Raw genomic sequence first — 18,306 nt, forward strand, 5'->3', positions numbered from 1 at the left:
AAAGACGCATCAGAATTAAAACATGCTATTCTACTGATACAATAACATTGCTGAATGCATGTTTAAAAGTTAGTGGTGGTCTGAATTAGTCTGCAGAGGTGAGAGATGCATTAATTGTGGTAGTTTGTGCACCTGTTGCTGAGTTTGGTTTTGTAAATTGAGTGTGGATCTGCCATAAAGATTCCCAGCAGATCGGACTCCAGACCCTCCAACACTCCCTTAAACGAAGACAATGGATGGATAGATATCAGACATTAAAAAATGATAGGACAAGAGAAAGGGATGTGGGGGAATAAATTCAAAAGACAAAGATCAAGCAAATGACAAAGAGCGTCACCATGGGAATCTGCTTGCGTTTCAGCGTCGCACGCAGCCTTCGATCAATCCTCTGGAAACACTCCTGAGCCCTGACTGCAGGATTTTCTGCTCAAAGGACAGGAGAATAATCTTCACAAATATGTCAAATATGATTAGAAATAATCTGCCCATGACTGAATGAATAAAGATGAAGTGTATAATTTTTGATGTTGGAATACTTCAAATCCCCAGATTAACGGCAGAGACAACCATAAGTAAATCATGCATCACCTATACAGAGTGCAAAAACTGTGGCACTATCGAAACATTGCTGTGTTTGTTTGAGCGTCCCGACACATCCGACTTCTGGCTCAACCAGTGCCTGAGTTAAGGGCAAGAGTGGGGAGGGGGGGTGGTTTAGAAGTGTCACACGGACAAAAGTGCTGTTTCCCAGAATATCAGCACGATTGGAAATGTAAGATTCAAGTTCCATAAACAATACGTTGATATTCCTTTAAACTAAATTTAAACACAGTATTATCCATTTTGACTGTTTTTTGCTTTATTTCATGAACGAAAACTGAACAAAGCAGAACAAAGCAGAACAGTTGCATGTCCCTGCAGCATACAGAGTGGTGTTTTGTTCAAGAATGAATCCGCCATTGAACAAATCAATGAATGAACGATTCTTTGAATCGGTTTCAGTTTCATATAAATTAGAATTTTTTCATGTCATATTTCTATATTCAAAATATTACATTTGAATAAACATTCAAAACATTACTCATGCAACTATAATTAATTGCAGTGTAAATGCACATAAATAATAGTAGTAATTTATTTTAGAAATGCACAACATTGATTTTGCTTATTTAACATTTCCAGAATAAATAAAAATGTACTTTGTTGGCATTATTTAAATAAATATGCAAGTAATTTAAAGATGTTCTAAAGTATGTAACTAACTTTTTAATGTAATTGTAATAGTAGGCTAATTATGAGAGGGGTGCCCTTTTTTTGCTTGAGCACCTGCCCCCAAAATGTCTGTGCACGGCTCTGATCTTAAAGGGATAGATACCCCTGGGCATCCAAGATATAGGTGACTTTGTTTCTTTAGTAGAACACAAATGAAGATTTTTAACTCAAACCGTTGCAGTCTGTCAGTCTTACAAAATCTATGAGAGTGAAAAAAAACACGCACAGACAAATCCAAATTAAACCCTGCGGCTCGTGACGACACATTGATGTCTTAAGACATGGGTTTTCAAACTGGGGTCAGGGGACCCCCAGGGGTCCTCCAGAAGGTTCTAAGGGGTCCCCAGGAAATGTCAGAGAATAAAAAGACAAAGCAAAAATGGATAAAGTCTACCGAATATTCTGTTTAATTTCTAAATATTTCTCTCATTTCTTGCCATTAGGGCTGTGCGATATTGAAGAAAAATGCAATATGCGATAATCCTTGTTAAATAATGCGATATTCGATACGATATTGCTTTAAGTGTGTGAAATCTATTTCTTTCCCCAACTGATATCTTTCACTTAAAGCATAACCGACTGTGTTTACATTAATACTCATCAAGACAGCCATTTTGACACAACTGTGTGTGTCCTTGATTTTGACAGTTCGAGTGTGTAACAAGACACGAAAAAAAGAACGGCTTGTGGGCACGTTTCGGTGTGTGTGTCAGACAGCAGACAGCACAAGTCTGCAAGGAGTTGTTTTTCGCAAGTTATTGCGTTAAATAACTGTCACATAAGTAACAGTCATGTGCTCAGTCTATTCTCTGCCATATGCATCAACCTAAAACGTACACTTTTCACAATGTTGAAGTAAATTATTAAATATCTTATTAAAATCATTCAGATATTGCGTGCCCTTGCGATATTTCGATATATTGCGCAGCCCTACTTGCCGTATACATATTGTATATGTTTGCTTTGTATCTTTCTAGTGAGTCCCTTTATCTTGCTCACCTGGGTTGTAAGGCAGTATTCTTTACGCAGTACGTAAGTTGCTTACATACATTTATTGTGAAAGTTGCTTATACAAATAATTTTTTATTGAAAAATTTTCTTCTTTAGGTTTATACATACAACATTAAGTATAGCCAATGTATTACGTTTGGAAACAATATTTTGTATTTATAATGTCACACAATTTATCTAACAGTTTAAATGTTGTTTTTTATCTTCATAAAAAAAGATCGAATTTAGGATGGGGGTCCCTCATAAAAGATTTGTCGTTTTTGGGGGTCCCTGGCATCATAAAGTTTGAAAACCCCTGTCTTAAGACACAAAACAATCAGTTTGTGCAAGAAACCGAACAGTATTTATATCATTTTTTACCTCTAATACATCACTATATCCAACAGCTTTGAGCGTGCGATCACTTCCGGTCTGTACACAATCTAGCGTAGTTTACACAAGCACCGGAAGTGATCTCTCGCGCTCAAGGCTGTTGGACATAGTGATGTCTTAGAGGTAAAAAATTATATAAATACTGATCAGTTTCTCGCACAAACTGATCGTTCCGTGTCTTAAGACATCAATGTGTCGTCACGAGCCGCAGGGTTTAATTTGGAATTGTCTGTGCATGTTTTTTTTTTTAACTCTCATTGATTTTGTTACCATTCACATGCATTATACGACTGACAGACTGCAACTGTTGGAGTTAAATATCTTCATTTGTGTTCTACCGAAGAAACAAAGTCACCTATATCTTGGATGCCCTGGGGGACAGCAGATCAAAATCAAATTTTCAGTTTTGGGGTGAACTATCACTTTAAAGCACGAAGATGTAAACTGTACAAAACTTAGATGCTTGAGTGCAGTTTAGAGACATTGATTAAGGGGACTAAGGGCAACAGAGAGCATGTGAAGTACAAATGCCTCTCTGGCGTGCAAAGCATGCACCGTCTGACAGGTCTTAAGATGTGCGTGGTGTGATAAACTGATGTGCAACCCTCTCTTTTCTTGGATGCAAAGTGGGTTTATGTGATTAAATTATGTCAGACCCTCTCTTTGGTCTTTATGGCTCTTGTAAGAGTGGGTCCTCTGAGCCTCCTCCTCCAGCAGAGCCAACAGTCGCTCTTGCTCCTCCCCAGAACGATTCATAAAATCACTCCAGTACTGAGAGACATGAGAGAGAGATTTAAAGAAGTCAAAATATCCCTTAATTGGGAGCAGTTCAAGAATCCTGCGTTACCTCCACATAGTTTCCATTGGTGCAGGCTTCAGTGAAGATGGTGGGCGAGGCTGTTTCATGCCCTTCACCATCCTCTTTAGAGCATTCATCCCGTTCCAAAAGATTGTCCAGAAAACGAGCTACACAGAAGCAGAATGTTTGCAAAATCATGACAAAACTTTGCTCTTTTCTTACTTTTCTCTGTAGCAAGTAATTGTTTTTTTGCACCAAACAAGATTTATTTTTCTTTTCATTTTTATGCATTTGGCCGATGCTTTTATCCAGTGCAACTTACATCGCATTCAATGTATATATGTGCAAAAGTCTTACGCACGTTAGTATTTTCACCAAAATAAATGGTTAAAAAATATTTTAAGGTGCACTATGTAACTTTTCCATCCGCTAGAGGTCGCCTATTCAAAACAAAGGCGTAGTTTAATGACGCCAAGTTTGAGCGCAGAATCTTGGGACATGTGGTCTTCACCTCACAGCCGGTGGAAAAGAATCGGGATAGGACTCGGGCAGAAATCATGTTCATGCAATTATTAATGTTACTGTAGTGTGAAGCAGAGCAGGACCGAGTGTTGTAGAGCTGAGGAACCGCTGGAGCGATTGCTAATAAGATGAACGCAACACACGCCTCGCGAGCAGCAGGACTTTTATTATGCCACAGTCGCCGGCTCCATTTCCGCTCCTCCGGTCATGAGTATGAGGTAACGCAGCTCTGTTTATCATATTAGACACATCTGAGTGTGTTGAAAATTATGTTATGAAGTTACTCTGTGTGTTCTCTCAGTGGCTGCTATGACACTTGTTCACACTGCAGTGAGAGTAAAGCGTTTCTGCAAAATAAAACCGGAAACCGAGGGGAACGCAGATATGATGTCATCGACAGGCCACGCCCTCACACGTCCCGGTTCCTTGGGTAAAATAGCAATTTTCTCACGATTTACAAATAGTTGGAAACATTTGGGATATTGTAAGTACTCAACTGAACAAACTATATAACAGTGGCCTAGTGGTTTTTGGATATTTTACTGAAAATGTTTTACATAGTGCAGCTTTAAGCCAGTTATTTATATTTATTTATACTACGGGGCCGTTGAATGCTTGAATCTGATTGGCTGATGAACGTTCTGAGGTGTGCAATCATTTTCTGGGAAACGCACAGCGAACGTAGTTCCAGGCGGCTCTCTTGACCGCATTACAGTTCCATATCACTTCGCCAGATGATTTCAGTTATTTCAAATGTCTTTACAGCCTACAACAGCAAATAACCAAAACCCACAATGACACTGACCAATCAAATAATATAGAAAACAATAAGATAAAAAGGACAAATTATTTCCATGTTTTAATTCCATAAAATTACGTTTAATTATGTAAGAAACGCACATTACTCTCGTTCTCCCGCTCTCCCACACAAATGCGCACAAATACAGTGCGGACACACAGAAACTCGCACAGAAACGTGATGTCAGCGCTGCTCTGACCATTTTATCAGTGAAATAGTTTAGCAACTTAAAAGCAACCAGACATTTCTCACTAGCGAGGTAACGTTAATAAAGGCGCTGTTCTTACAGTTCCGTATTAGTTGACGCTGTTGACGCAGGCTCTCTCTCTCGCTCTCTAATAACTCGCTGCATTAATAACTGCATTAGTCTGCTATCAGTGGCTCAAGCCTCCACAACTAGCTTTAAAATGACGTTTCGGAACTAGCAAAATAACCGTTGGATGAGAAATAGTCCTACTCACAATAGCGATTTAAGTAGAAAAAACGGACGAATCCCTTTAAATATATCATCGGATCGATGTCTTGAGGTGTGGTAACCATAGTATAAGCGGAATAATTGACTCCGGGGCGTTGAATTATTAGAAAAATAATGCCGTGACCTCATCACCACCTCGGGTGTGCATTATTTTTCTAATAATTCAATGGCCCATCGTCAATCATTCCTTACATATTTAGCTGTAGTGTGTCAGTAGGAAATATCAGTTTACATTTCCAAACATTCATTTTGCCATTAATTGTAATAATCCAGTGAGATTTGTGCATGCACAAAGAGTTTAACAGCCGTTATGCTCCACACAAAGATCTGATCTCACCATCATCGAGTTTATCTGGGATTACATGAAGAAAACTAAATCCAGAAGACCTGTGTCTCCAAAAGAAGTGAAGAAACCTAAGCAAAGCTACCTAAAAAACTATGCAAGTGTACAAAAGACAAAAGCTGTTTTTAAACGCAAAGGGTGGTCACACCAAATATTGATATTATTTAGTTCACAGAAGTTAATTGATGAATAAAATCCATTTATGATATTATTTTTGAAAGCATCCTCACTTTACAGCTTAAAACTTTTCGCAGTACTCTCGCTTTGCAAGTTTGATTTGCATGATGCGACCAATCATGTCAATATGGACCAGCTCTGAGGAATGTTTCCAGCACCTTGTTGAATCTATGCCATGAAGAATTAAGGCAGTTCTGAAGGCAAAAAGGGCTCCGTCCCGGTACTAGCAAGGTACACGTAATAAAGTGGCCAGTGAGTATCTCAGTTCATGCATTCACTGGGAATCGAACCCATGACTTTGGAGCTGCTCTACGGACTGAGCTGCAGTCTTATCGTTGCGCAGCAAAAATTCACAGGCAAATTTCAGAAACTCCAAACATTGTGGCGTTTCGTGTGAGGGTGAAAAATGTCTCCACAAAAAATGCAAATTCGCTACTCTGACCCGGTTTGAAAAGTGACATCTGTGTGAGTAGCATACATTGAAATATCACTAATGTGACCAAACCTTAAAGGAACATGCCACTATTTTTGAAAATAGGTTTTTCCAACTCCCCTAGAGTTAAACAGTCGAGTTTTACTGGTTTTGAATCCATTAAGCCGATCTCCGGGTCTGACTGTAGCACTTTTAGCATAGCTTAGCATAGATCATTGAATCTGATTAGACCGTTAGCATCTCGCTCCAAAAATGAACAAAGAGTTTCAATATTTTTCCTATTTAAAACTTGACTCTTCTGTAGTTACAACGTGTACTAAAATCGACGGAAAATGAAAAGTTGTGATTTTCTAGGCCGATATGGCTAGGAACTATACTCTCATTCCTGCGTAATAATCAAGGAACTTTGCTGCCGTTCCAAGGTATACTGTAGGAAAAATATCAAAACTCTTTGTAAATTTTTGAGCGAGATGCTAACGGTCTAATTCGATTCAATGATCTATGCTAAGCTATGCTAAAAGTGCTAACGTAAGCCCCAGAGATCGGCTGAATGGATTCAGAAATGGTAAAACTCAACTGTTTAACTCTAGGGGAGTTGGAAAATGAGCCTATTTTCGGAAAAATTTCTTTAATTTTCTTTAATGCTAAAAAAGTTTGAACTATGAGTGCCATGTTAGTCTATAATGGAAAAGAGCAGCATGAACATTGTGCAAAACTTCAAATGTGTTACACGGGAAAAAAGTAAGTCATACGTGTTTGAAATGACAAGAGATAGACAATTCTATCATCTAAATGATGATAGAATTTTAATTTTTTGTAAACATTTCCCATGCAGTATATAATAAATCCAAATATCAAAGCAATACTCACTGTTTTCCTGTCGTTGCAGACTCTTCCTGCCCTTGGCTCTGGGAGTGAGGTCAGAGTTACGGATGGCCTGGTTAATAAAGAACTGCTTCTTTTTGGCTGGAGAAACACGTTTGGCAGGAGAGTTGGGTAGAGATGAGCAGCGCCGCTCATTTAGGCTGAAAGAATAACAGGAATCCGATATGGCTTGGTTCATTACACTATTCTTTACTCCACTCACAAATTTTACTCTGATACGAATTGACGAAATAAAATGTACTTTGAATTTGTCACTGTTTTAGTGGATTTTAATGTAGTTTTTCACATTGCAGTGTAGTGAATCTACAGATCCTTCAGTGGAGACCCACTGTATTGCTTCTATTTATAGCTCTAGCCACAGGCCAGATGCTTTACCACGGAAATAGGTCACAGCTTACCTCTGCAAAAACATATGCAAACTATTTTTCTATTATCATTTTATTTTTATTTGTTGTGAAAAAGCTGACCAGGATCCCCTATAGAGAAACCTGTAACGTTACATGATACATTACACATTAGCTAACCTACAGATACGAAACACGGGCTTTATTCTAACAGTTTATTCAGAAATATTCCGGTTATTTCCAATTTTGTTTACTTTACATAGTTGAATTATAACCTTATACTTATGTAGGGTGACCATATTTTGATTACTGAAAACCAGGACACTCAGCCCGGCAATGAGATACTCAAATGATACTCGAAGTTTACTCAAATATTCCTTATTATTTTCAATACATTTAAAGTATGCCCCCTCTGTATGGATAGAAAATTGTTATATTGGGGCCAGGACCGGACTTGAAAACAGGACGTTTGGTCACCCTAATTTATTTATTTCTGTGACCTGTCATTTAGCTGAGGTGCTAAACATTCATTTATATGACATTAACAATCGTTACATCGCTACCAGTTTTATACAATTACACTTTTTATTATTTCATTTATGTAAAACATTAGATGCAACGAAGACTTGAGAGATGTATCTGACGTTTGTTTATAATTTGGTTAAAGGCTTGGCCTGCTAACAAAAACAACTGACGTGTATGTGCTGAGACAAATAGGAGCATTAGCTTTCGGCGACAAGCTAAAAATGCACTTACATTACATCCTGTTCTTCACTGTTATTGCTATTTAACACAACCATCTCAAAGTCTTCTCACAAAGAAACACGACAGAGACACAAACAAGGAAATTTATAAGGAAAAGGTCCAGAACAGCTGGCGTTAGCCGCGATGGCTAGTAGTGATAGAGTGATTGGGCGGGGCTTGGGAAACCAGCAATGACAACAATATCAGCCAATAAATATCGTCAAAACGCTTCCTGACAGAAGTATAATATATTTATTATATTATAAACCATGTTCAGTTGAAGTGTGAGAAGTACAAATGTTGAATATGTTTCACTGCAGTTAATTATAAAAATAATAATCCGTTTATATTAATATATTTAGTTTTTTGACATGTTATGGTACTGTCGAGGTATTAGGTCTAATAGAAGTCTATAAAGAACCGACTGGAAATGATTGTGTTAATGCTGTCAGTTTTATATTAACAATGAGTACTAAATATCTGTACAAAATTCAATTAAAATTAAATGTATTATTATTTTCATGTTTTTCCCCCTGCAAAGATTAAGAATAATACATTTTTCTTCAACAGTGAGTTGTAAAGTCAAATAAAAAGTCACAAATAGAATTTCCCCTAAAGTGTAGCTTTTAAGAAACAAGATAAATTCACTTGCCAAATTGTTTTTGACAAAAAGATACACTATACATATGCAACTTCAAAATAGTGTTAATTGAATATAAAAAGGACACTAATCAATTTTTTTACCCAATAGTGTGTTTTTTATAAATAATGTGCACAAACACAACACTCCAGTATCCAGATTGATATATTTGCATATAAACATCTCAGCATTTTATCCAGCATCATACACATAAGGAAGATTGCAAACATAATTAATTTCATACATAATATCTCTGGTATGTACATACAATAAATACTACATAAAAAAGCTACATATCAAGCATTATGACAATCTTTGCAGTTAAGAGATACAGTGATAATCCAGACTACGATATTGGAATTGTTTTAAGCTAAAGTGCATCAGAGAAAAAAAGTGAAATAAATCCAAAACAGTATAAAAGAAAAGAAAAAAATCGGCAAATAAATACAAATGTTGAGCACATGAAGGCAGTATTTGAGTTTGATACCATCTCTACACTGAACATTTGACCTTTACATACAGTACAAAAAAAGAGGTCTGTTATAATGTAACATATTCAGCGAAAATCATATCCATATTGGGTTGCACAAAGTAAATATGCTATACGGAGGTGCAACTCACATCATGACAATAATATGCATAATTTTTGCGTTAAAGAGGTCTGGGAAATAATTCCTGCCAATGATGCCATGCGTCATTTTCAAGTTTAAGAATTATCAGGAGTTATCAGGACAGCCAAATAGATTGAATAATGCATTGGTTTTAAAGTAACTACATAAAAATGTGGGGAAATTATATGTGAAGAAGGCACCAAAGATCATCAGAGATCCACACCATGACTGTTTGGTTCCGAATGTCTTTGTTTTTTTCACATTTTGCTTTCCTCTGTTTTGGTTCTGACAATAAATAACGTGGATGGGTCTTTTCTCGCAGGAGTCTGGTCTTCAGGAAGGTTTGATCCGTTCGCTGCCTCGCCAACAGGTTCCATCCGGATCTGCTGTTGCTGTCTTGAGACTGATGGACTGCTCGATTTACTCTTTTTGGTCTTTAAACCAGTCGATGGGGGCTCAGGGGTTTGATCTGAGCGAGCAGCTTGATCTGTAGAGGGTGTCGAAGGAGAGTGTGGTGTGGAAGACCTGCTGCATTTCTCGAGTTTGAGGTGTGTGGGCCGCTGAGGTCTGTTGGCTTGAACTGCCACGGATCCACCGTTAACTGTGACTTCCCTGAGCTGATCGTCATCTGTCTGCTCTTTAGCAAAGTTCACAAACACCTGCAGGAGGAAAACACTCTTAGTTGTGAGCAACAATCCCTGTTCCAAAACCTAGAGAGATGCCTCCTGACACAAGGCTGTTCTAAAATATCATCTACTGGTCAGGGCTGGATTTCCCGAAACCTTCTTTACACAACGTCGTTCTTAAGTTATACCTTAAGGTGTACCTTAACGTTAATACGTGTTTCCCGAAACGATCTAAGTTAAGAATACCTTCTGTAAGTCATACTTTCGTAAGGTTGGTCAGGACCACTCTTAGCTATACCTTATCATTGACAGTTCATTCCACTAGTGGCCACCACTGTGCAAAAAGCTTCTTTACATGTCAGTCTATACCAGGGGTCAACACACCTGTCTGGAAGTTTCTAGTATGCCTAATAAGACCTTGATTAGCTGGTTCAGGTGTGTTTAATTGGGGTTGGAGCTAAACTCTGCAGGACAGTGGTCCTCCAGGAGTAGGATTGGACACCCCTTGTCTATACAAATATAATTCTGAAGTTGTAATATACACCCAGTGTTCAATTAGGCTAATTATTATTATTTTTTTGTTATGCAAGGATTAAAATTGTCATTACACTAATGGTTGTTAGCTTTTTAATTATATTATCCAAAAGTACATCAGCGGGCAAACCATTAGGCAGTAAAGGAGCCTATTTAAAGGGAATGATTGTGGAGGGGAGTTTGGTCAAACTATGGCAGCGATACAGCGAATAGTTGTGCTAAATCAAAGACGGCGCCGAGCGCGGAGCCATTTCTATGTGCATTTCATCCGTGAAAACTTTAGTGTTCTGGCTACCATGTCAAAAGCTGCAATTCAAAATAAATTTTGCCTGCCAAGGCAGTAAATTCAGCAACTTTTAGATCTTGATTAGAAATTCGAAGATCTTGATCGAAATTCAGCAGCTGTTCTCTTTCTTTCTTTTTTCTCCGCTATGCTGTTGATTATGTTTCGCTTGTTGCACCTTTATTGAGTAGGTCATCCAATAACAGAAATGAGTGATTTACACCAATAATGTGATGAGGGCAATCAACTCTGCTTGTGGAGTAAATGAAGACGATGGCAAAATATATTATGATAATATAAATGGCATACTGCCAGTTAGTGGGTTGATGCATGATACGTTTGGGCATAAGAGGTTGCAGGTTCGCACAATCATTTCAAAATTATATAAATTATCCACGGTTTTAGATTTAGTTTGCAATTTGGATTATATTTATAAGATCTCAAGTCCTGATAAATGCAATTTCAACTATTTCTGAAGTGCTTTCTAAGCTATGCTAAAAGTGCTACCGCCAGTCCCGGAGATCGGCTGAATGGATTCGAAAACGGTAAAACTCAACTGTTTAACTCTAAGGGAGACGGAATTTTCAAAAATAGTGGCGTGTTCCTTTAAGCTTGTTACATTCTCTGCATTGTTTGTTTTCTCGTGGTGGCAAGAAAAAGAACAAAGTTCGTTCTGGCCAGGACATTCCGTACTTCACGAGAAAAGCAGGTGACGAACATTTCCGTTTCTCCGCATTAACACCGGCCACTTTAAATTTCTGACCAATCACACAATAGTTCTCGGACACCCACAAGAAAAAAGTTCTGCTCAGATGATGTGTCGAGAACAAGCTGCGAGAACTCCCAAACCAAGGCTGCGAGAACAAAATGACTTCATTTTGTTCTCGCAGCCCTGGGAGCGAGAACGTTTTTCTCTGTTCTTGCGGAGTATGTAATGGCCTTTAGAAGGTAGCTGCCTATGCAGGCAGTAGACAGCAAAGCAGCTTCCCAGGTTTCTTAAGCCTTGTTTATACTTTCGCCTGACTGCGCGCAATCCTCCCCAAACGGACCAGGCGTTTATACTTGACGCGCTCGCCGTTGTGCTATTCTTTGAAACGACAGAGAGCGACTCGGAGTAATTGTTCTATAAACCATCAGGAAAAAGCGTTGAGAAGAAGTAGGCTAATGTACACCTATGATGTACACAGGAAATGATATGTATTTTAGTACACTTCACCGAAAACCACACTACAAAAGAATTGTGTAAAACTCAGTAAACCTTGATTTTATTACTTGTGACATGAGAACAAAATATATGCACACATGTATACAACTAAATTAATGATTAATGAAACATTTTCATTTAGTTTCGTGATTTTTTTTTATTAAACATGAATCTTTATTTAAAAGGGCTTATGTAGGCTCATTTTGTAAATATAAGCACCTCATTTGTTTGTGCAAACTGGGTGCCGGTGTGATGAGACGTCATGCTCGGCTAGATTCGCCTAGAACTCTTTCATCTTCAGCTGCGGATTACAAAAAATGCGCTGCACACTAGCAGGCGAAATGGGGTCTTGCGCACCCAACGCGCACGACCACCCACTCCGCGTTGACATCATTTTTGCCGCGCACACCCTCGCGCTCGTGCTAACGCGACGAGTTTAAACAAGGCTTTAGCACTGTACTCTTACCTGATCCAGTGTAGTCTGTGACACTGAGTAGTCAGCTATCCCCAGCTCCTCATAATTATTTGACAGAACCTCAAAGACGTGAGCGAGCGAACATGTTTGTGATGGCAGCTGGTAATGGAGAACATTCTGATGTCTCTCCTTCAGCTGGATCCCAGGGAAGGAGTTCTTGATATAGGTGTCCACCGGGCATGGTTCTGTAGACGGGGTGGACAAACGAAGGATTATTGTGTAACCGTCTCCAAACCTAGAAAGAAAAGACAAAGAGGCCAGAAATGAAAACATGTTAATTGTCACATTGTTAAAAGACACTTGCTATTCAGTAATATTAATCGATGTGACTGCACTGACAACATCCGATGAGAACAAAACGTGAACCGAATTGAGCTGAATGATAACACTATTGCCTTCTGTAGAGCTGTATGAAATTAGTTTCATTATTTACAAATTATTAAACTTCACTTAATCATTGAACTGACTCAAGCTGAATAATGACACTATTGCCTTCTGTAGAACTGCTTATAGCTGAATTGAACTCTTTTTCGTTTTATAATTGATGAACTTTACACAGCTATTAAACTGAACTGAATCAACACTGAACTGACATGAGCTGAATACTGACACTATTGCTTTTTAAAGGGGTCATAGAATGACATTTTTGTACAGGTTAATATGATTCTTTAGTGTCTAAATGAAAAGTTTGTAATATACTTTAATTAAAAATTCTCATTAGTATTGTAAGAAAACACTCAATTTACCTGGTCAAAACCAGCTCAGTTTTCAGCAAGTCATTTCAGTGTATGTGACATTAAATGATAATGAGCTTTGCTCACCCCGCCCCCTCTGCTCTGTGGGGCGTTCGGTTCGACCCGACACAACACACGTGGAGTGTTGCCTTGACAACATTTGAGGGTATATTTTCGAGAAATAATGGCAACGGGAGTCTCTGAGGACACATCTGAGCAACCTTATCATTTTGAACCGGAGTCGGACCAGGAACAGATGACGAACCCATCGAAGTTCGAACAGGACGTTTCTGAATGGTTGGTTAACGTCATGTCACTTTGATCTATCTTTGTACTGGCAGAGTAGTGTAGTTGCTATGTGTTTACTGATGTGTTAGTTCATTGACAGATTGATGTTATGTTATAAGATTTTTTTTTTACATTACTTCTTAATCAGTAACAGACACCGTTATAAACCATGTACAAAAGTAAGCTTAGTGTAGTGTTACCACGTTAACTTTATCACCCGAGTACACAGTTTGTAATAACAAACATAACGCGTTGTTCATTATAAACGTGGGATTATGAATTATATTGAGAGCGTCATACACAGAAAGCATGCCGTAATGTAACTTACCCTGTAAACTTTAGCCTCATTCATCGTGAAGGGTGCAAGCGATTTGCAAAGATTAATATAAAGGTTAATAAAACGTTACACTCACATCTTCTGAAGGTGCAGCAGGAACACGATCCTTTTTCAAGAGCAGCTTATTAGCAAAACCTGCTTTATACTGACGCTCGTTTATAAAGCAGTCTGCTGAGAAATGATTCGCGCAAACATTGACGTTGATCGGGGGAATATTCCCTTCTAAAACAAAACTCAGCAGCAACTGGGTCTTCAGCGGTTCGGATTTAGGAACATCAAAATGACTGCTGTGTTCATTATTACACCCAACAACACAACACCACAATCGCTTAGACGCCATTCTGCTCCAGCGTATCAACAATGGCGGACTGATGACAGCTCGCTCAGGGCGGGTCTGTGTTGAAACGCTGCTGTCAATCAACAATCTTAGGAGGGGCGTACACCGTGTAACGTCACACGATCAGACGGCTCGATTTGAGACAGGGGAAAATATATAAGGAGATTAAAAAAAAACACTGGATGTATTTTTATCATTATAGGATGGTTGTGTACAGGCACTGCCAACACACATTTCCGTATAATCAACTTGTAAAAGTGCATGTACCATTCTATGACCCCTTTAAATAATTTGAATTGATCTTGTATTTGACGAAGTTAGCATCACTGATTCTGTTATTTCCCTGTTTATTACTGAGAAGTGAAGCATGCTTTGAAACAATCTGTATTGTATAAAGCATAGCGCTTGCCCTGTCACTGGCCATGTCATGATGTCCAAGACCAATTTCCCAGGAATGGGACACTAAAGTATGTTCTATTCTATATGGAGGTCGTATGACAAAAATGAGGCAAACTACTGTATGCATAATACTGGATGCAGTACATACTGAGCTGTACGTATTAAAGGGTTAGTTCACCCAAAAATGAAAATTCTGTCATTAATGACTTACCCTCATGTCGTTCGACACCCGTCAGATCTCCGTTCATCTTTGGAACAGAAATGAAGATATTTTAGTTGAAATCTGATGGCTCTGAAAGGCCTCCATTGGTACAATGCACGGTTCACTCTCAAGACCCTTAAAAGGTACTAAAGACGTTGTTACAAAGTCCATCTCACTACAGTGGTTCTAAAATAACTTTATGAATCGGCGAGAATTGTTTTTGTGCGCAAAAAAACCCTAAATAACGACTTACATAGTGATGACGATTTCAAAACAAGGCATCATGAAGCTTCGAAGCGTTATGAATCAGTGAGCCGATTCAGCGGTTTGAATCGCGTGTCAAACCGCCAAACTGCTGAAATTTGGCGATTCAAACTGCTGAATCGGCTCACTGATTCATAACGCTTCGAAGCTTCATGATGCCTTGATTTGAAATCGTCATCACTATGCAAGTTGTTATTTAGGGTTTTTTTGCGCACAAAAACTATTATCGCCGATTCATAAAGTTATTTTAGAACCACTGTAGTGAGATGGACTTTGTAACGACATCTTTAGTACCTTTTAAGGGTGTTGAGAGTGAACCGTGCATTGTGCACCAGGCCTTTCAGAGCCATCAGATTTCAACTAAAATATCTTCATTTCTGTTCGGAAGATGAACGGAGGTCTTACGGGTGTCGAACGACATGAGGGTAAGTAATTAATGACAGAATTTTCATTTTTGGGTGAACTAACCCTTTAAGCTAATGTTTCATTCGGAACTGTTACCTGTTCTTCAGGTGCTGAACTGAGCCTAGACACTGGAACCTGCCGTTCACCATTATGGCCATGCGGGTGCACAGAGCCTCACACTCTTCCATGCTGCAAAGACAGAACCATCAGGGCAGAAAAATACAGAAGTCAAAATATCTTTTAAAGAGTTGATTTCTCTAAGATGGCAAACTTTAAATCCAAATATAGAGTATAAAGACGCCTTTGTACATGAATTATGGAATCATGTACAGACATAGAGGCATCTTTATACATTATTGGACTTAAAAGTAAAAACATAAAAACAAAACTGTTTTTAACAATCCAGTAACAATCCAGTATCAATCCAGTAACAATCCAGCTTGTTATTGCCTTCCGCGTGTGCCTCCACGACGCATGCGCGAGAATATGACGTAGCGCCGGGGTTCGGGAATCCATGAAATGCACACTTAAGCCCCATTTTGAGCACTACGCCGAGACCTAAAGCACGATCAATGTAGAATCCAACAGCTTAGACACGCGCGTCTTCCTCTGATTGTAAACAAATCGCTTCTGGGTCATCTGTCCGAACGCCGGATATGCGTCATATTCTCGCGCATGCGTCGTGGAGGCACACACGGAAGACAATAACAAGTTGGATAAAGGTGTTATTTTGATTTTTTTTTGCGCACAAAAACTATTGTCGTCGCATCGTAAGATTATTGTAGAGTCACTGTGGTGAGATGGACTTTTTTAACAACGTTTTAAGTGCCTTTTATCGGTCTTGGGAGTATAAGTGTACTGAATGCCAATGGAGGCCTATCTGAAGCCTTTCTCAGCCATCAGCTTTCAACAAAAATATCTTCATTTGTGTTCCGAATATGAACGGAGGTCTTACGGGTCTCGAACGACATGAGGGTGAGTAATTAATGACAGAATTTTCATTTTTGGGTGAACTAACCCTTTAATCATACAAAGTAGGCAGGTTTATGATCACCTGAGATCCCAAATGTGAGGTTAGGGGGGTTTGGGGGGCATGGCCCCTCGAGAATTTTTTTATTTCTATTAACTACGTATGTGCATTTTAAAATGTTCTGAACGCCAAAAAATTAGATAACAATAGCTTGAAAACCATGTCATTGGGCTGATATGACTGATAAAGTTTTTCCATTTTTGTCAGTGAAGAAATTAAACATATGTTTAACTGATATTTATAGTATGTTTAATGAATCATGCTAATTTACTGAAGGCAAAGCTAGGTAACAGGAAAGCTAGGTAACTAAATTTATAAAATTAATTCACAATATGCCCACATTCATTACTAATCTTATGCCCAATACAGGCTGAAAAAAGTTGAGCTTTTTATTTACTGAGAGCTACACATGGAATTATTAAATTTACAATATGCACACATTTATTACTAATATTACTTTGTTAATATTTCTTGTATGTTAATTAAATTATAAATGACATTACCTATGCCTATTTCAAATCAAAATGGCAAAATTAGACCAAAAGTTTATTAATTTACCTGAATATTTTTGTCATTTGTTTAACATTTCTGACTTAAAGAAGCAGCTGTCAAATATGAAACGTTCAGTTAAGCTACATATCTTGCACTTGACGTCGAGTGCTGCTGCTAAAATTTGCGCTCAGCCACTGGAGCGTCTGTGCGTACATAAAGCCTGCCTACTCTGATTTGATTGGTTTTCTCAAATATTTTGACATTGACGAGCGGTGACAGAGAAAAGTTCTGCAAACAAAACCAGAGATAACTTTCGTTTCACTGGATTCACTTGAGCAAAACATTTATTTCCATCCATTGAGGCTACCTATATGAAACTTAACTAATACTAGTGTCCTCTACCTGTGAGAGGTGAGAACAACAGATCGTCCCTCTTTGATCACACTGAGAATGCAGTTCCAGAGGAAACGCTTGGCCTTCGGGTCCATCCCAGTCGTAGGCTCATCCTGAGAATCACAGATGAGAGTGGGAAATGCCATTTACAGATACATCATACAACAGTGTGATGGTAGCAAACATACCAAGAAGATGACAGGTGCAGCTCCAATAAGGGAAATGGCGGTGGAGAGTTTGCGCTTATTTCCTCCACTGTATCCCCCAGCTTCACGCTCAGCATACTGACGCAGACCAAGCTTTTGCACTCCCCACTGCGCCACCTACAGAACAGGCATGAAAAAGGACTTTAAGCGAGCTTACAGGACCAATCACATCAAACCGGCATCAAAGAACTAGAGGAGACTACTGTGGTGTCGCCAAAAAGTTGCGCTTGAACACACTGCAAAGTCTACAGCCAACTAGCATATATGGTTCTGCATCTACGTGAGAGCAGGTGGCAGTATTCTGTAGTCTTCATTCGGCGTTCAAAAAGGAAAATTGGACAAGCTAGTGCCAGTGGTGCAAACACACCAGAAAAACTAGGCTGACAGATGCTTAATGATGGGCCGACATTGGCCAATTACCAATCATCAGTTTGGTGTGTCACAGCCTTTAGAAAAGGGGTCTAAAACCCCTACTTGCCAGAAGATGTGAAGTCAACCATTAATTTTAACTACATATATTATGACTAGTAGGTCCATTTGAAACAAACTTGGAAACATTAGTTTTCTGCCTGCCCTGGCCTAGAGCCTTAGCTCTATTAATCCTGATATCTAGTATTATGTTTTTAACGGAAACAAACTACAACGCCCATAATGCAGTGCAAAAAGTGGG

At 38.7% G+C, this 18,306-nt stretch overlaps 2 protein-coding genes across 2 annotated transcripts in view; both read right to left on the minus strand.

The window, feature by feature from the left end:
* Positions 1–8,348, minus strand: part of r3hdm4 (R3H domain containing 4) — a 16,660-nt gene extending 8,312 nt beyond the window's left edge. Inside the window, exons 1-6 of the mRNA XM_079844011.1 lie at positions 8,189–8,348; positions 7,074–7,228; positions 3,503–3,621; positions 3,312–3,426; positions 338–423; positions 133–218 (exon numbers count right to left, since the gene is read on the minus strand). Of these exons, the coding sequence (XP_079700137.1) occupies positions 133–218; positions 338–423; positions 3,312–3,426; positions 3,503–3,621; positions 7,074–7,228; positions 8,189–8,232 (605 nt within the window). The 5' untranslated portion in view covers positions 8,233–8,348. The remainder of the gene's footprint in view (positions 1–132; positions 219–337; positions 424–3,311; positions 3,427–3,502; positions 3,622–7,073; positions 7,229–8,188) is intronic.
* Positions 8,349–8,918: 570 nt separating this feature from the next.
* abca7 (ATP-binding cassette, sub-family A (ABC1), member 7) overlaps positions 8,919–18,306 on the minus strand; it is a 72,599-nt gene continuing 63,211 nt past the window's right edge. Inside the window, exons 45-49 of the mRNA XM_079844739.1 lie at positions 17,619–17,753; positions 17,440–17,543; positions 15,612–15,704; positions 12,541–12,784; positions 8,919–10,086 (exon numbers count right to left, since the gene is read on the minus strand). Of these exons, the coding sequence (XP_079700865.1) occupies positions 9,685–10,086; positions 12,541–12,784; positions 15,612–15,704; positions 17,440–17,543; positions 17,619–17,753 (978 nt within the window). The 3' untranslated portion in view covers positions 8,919–9,684. The remainder of the gene's footprint in view (positions 10,087–12,540; positions 12,785–15,611; positions 15,705–17,439; positions 17,544–17,618; positions 17,754–18,306) is intronic.

Source organism: Gobio gobio, assembly GCF_949357685.1.
Source record: "Gobio gobio genome assembly, chromosome: 19".
NCBI lineage: Eukaryota > Metazoa > Chordata > Actinopteri > Cypriniformes > Gobionidae > Gobio > Gobio gobio.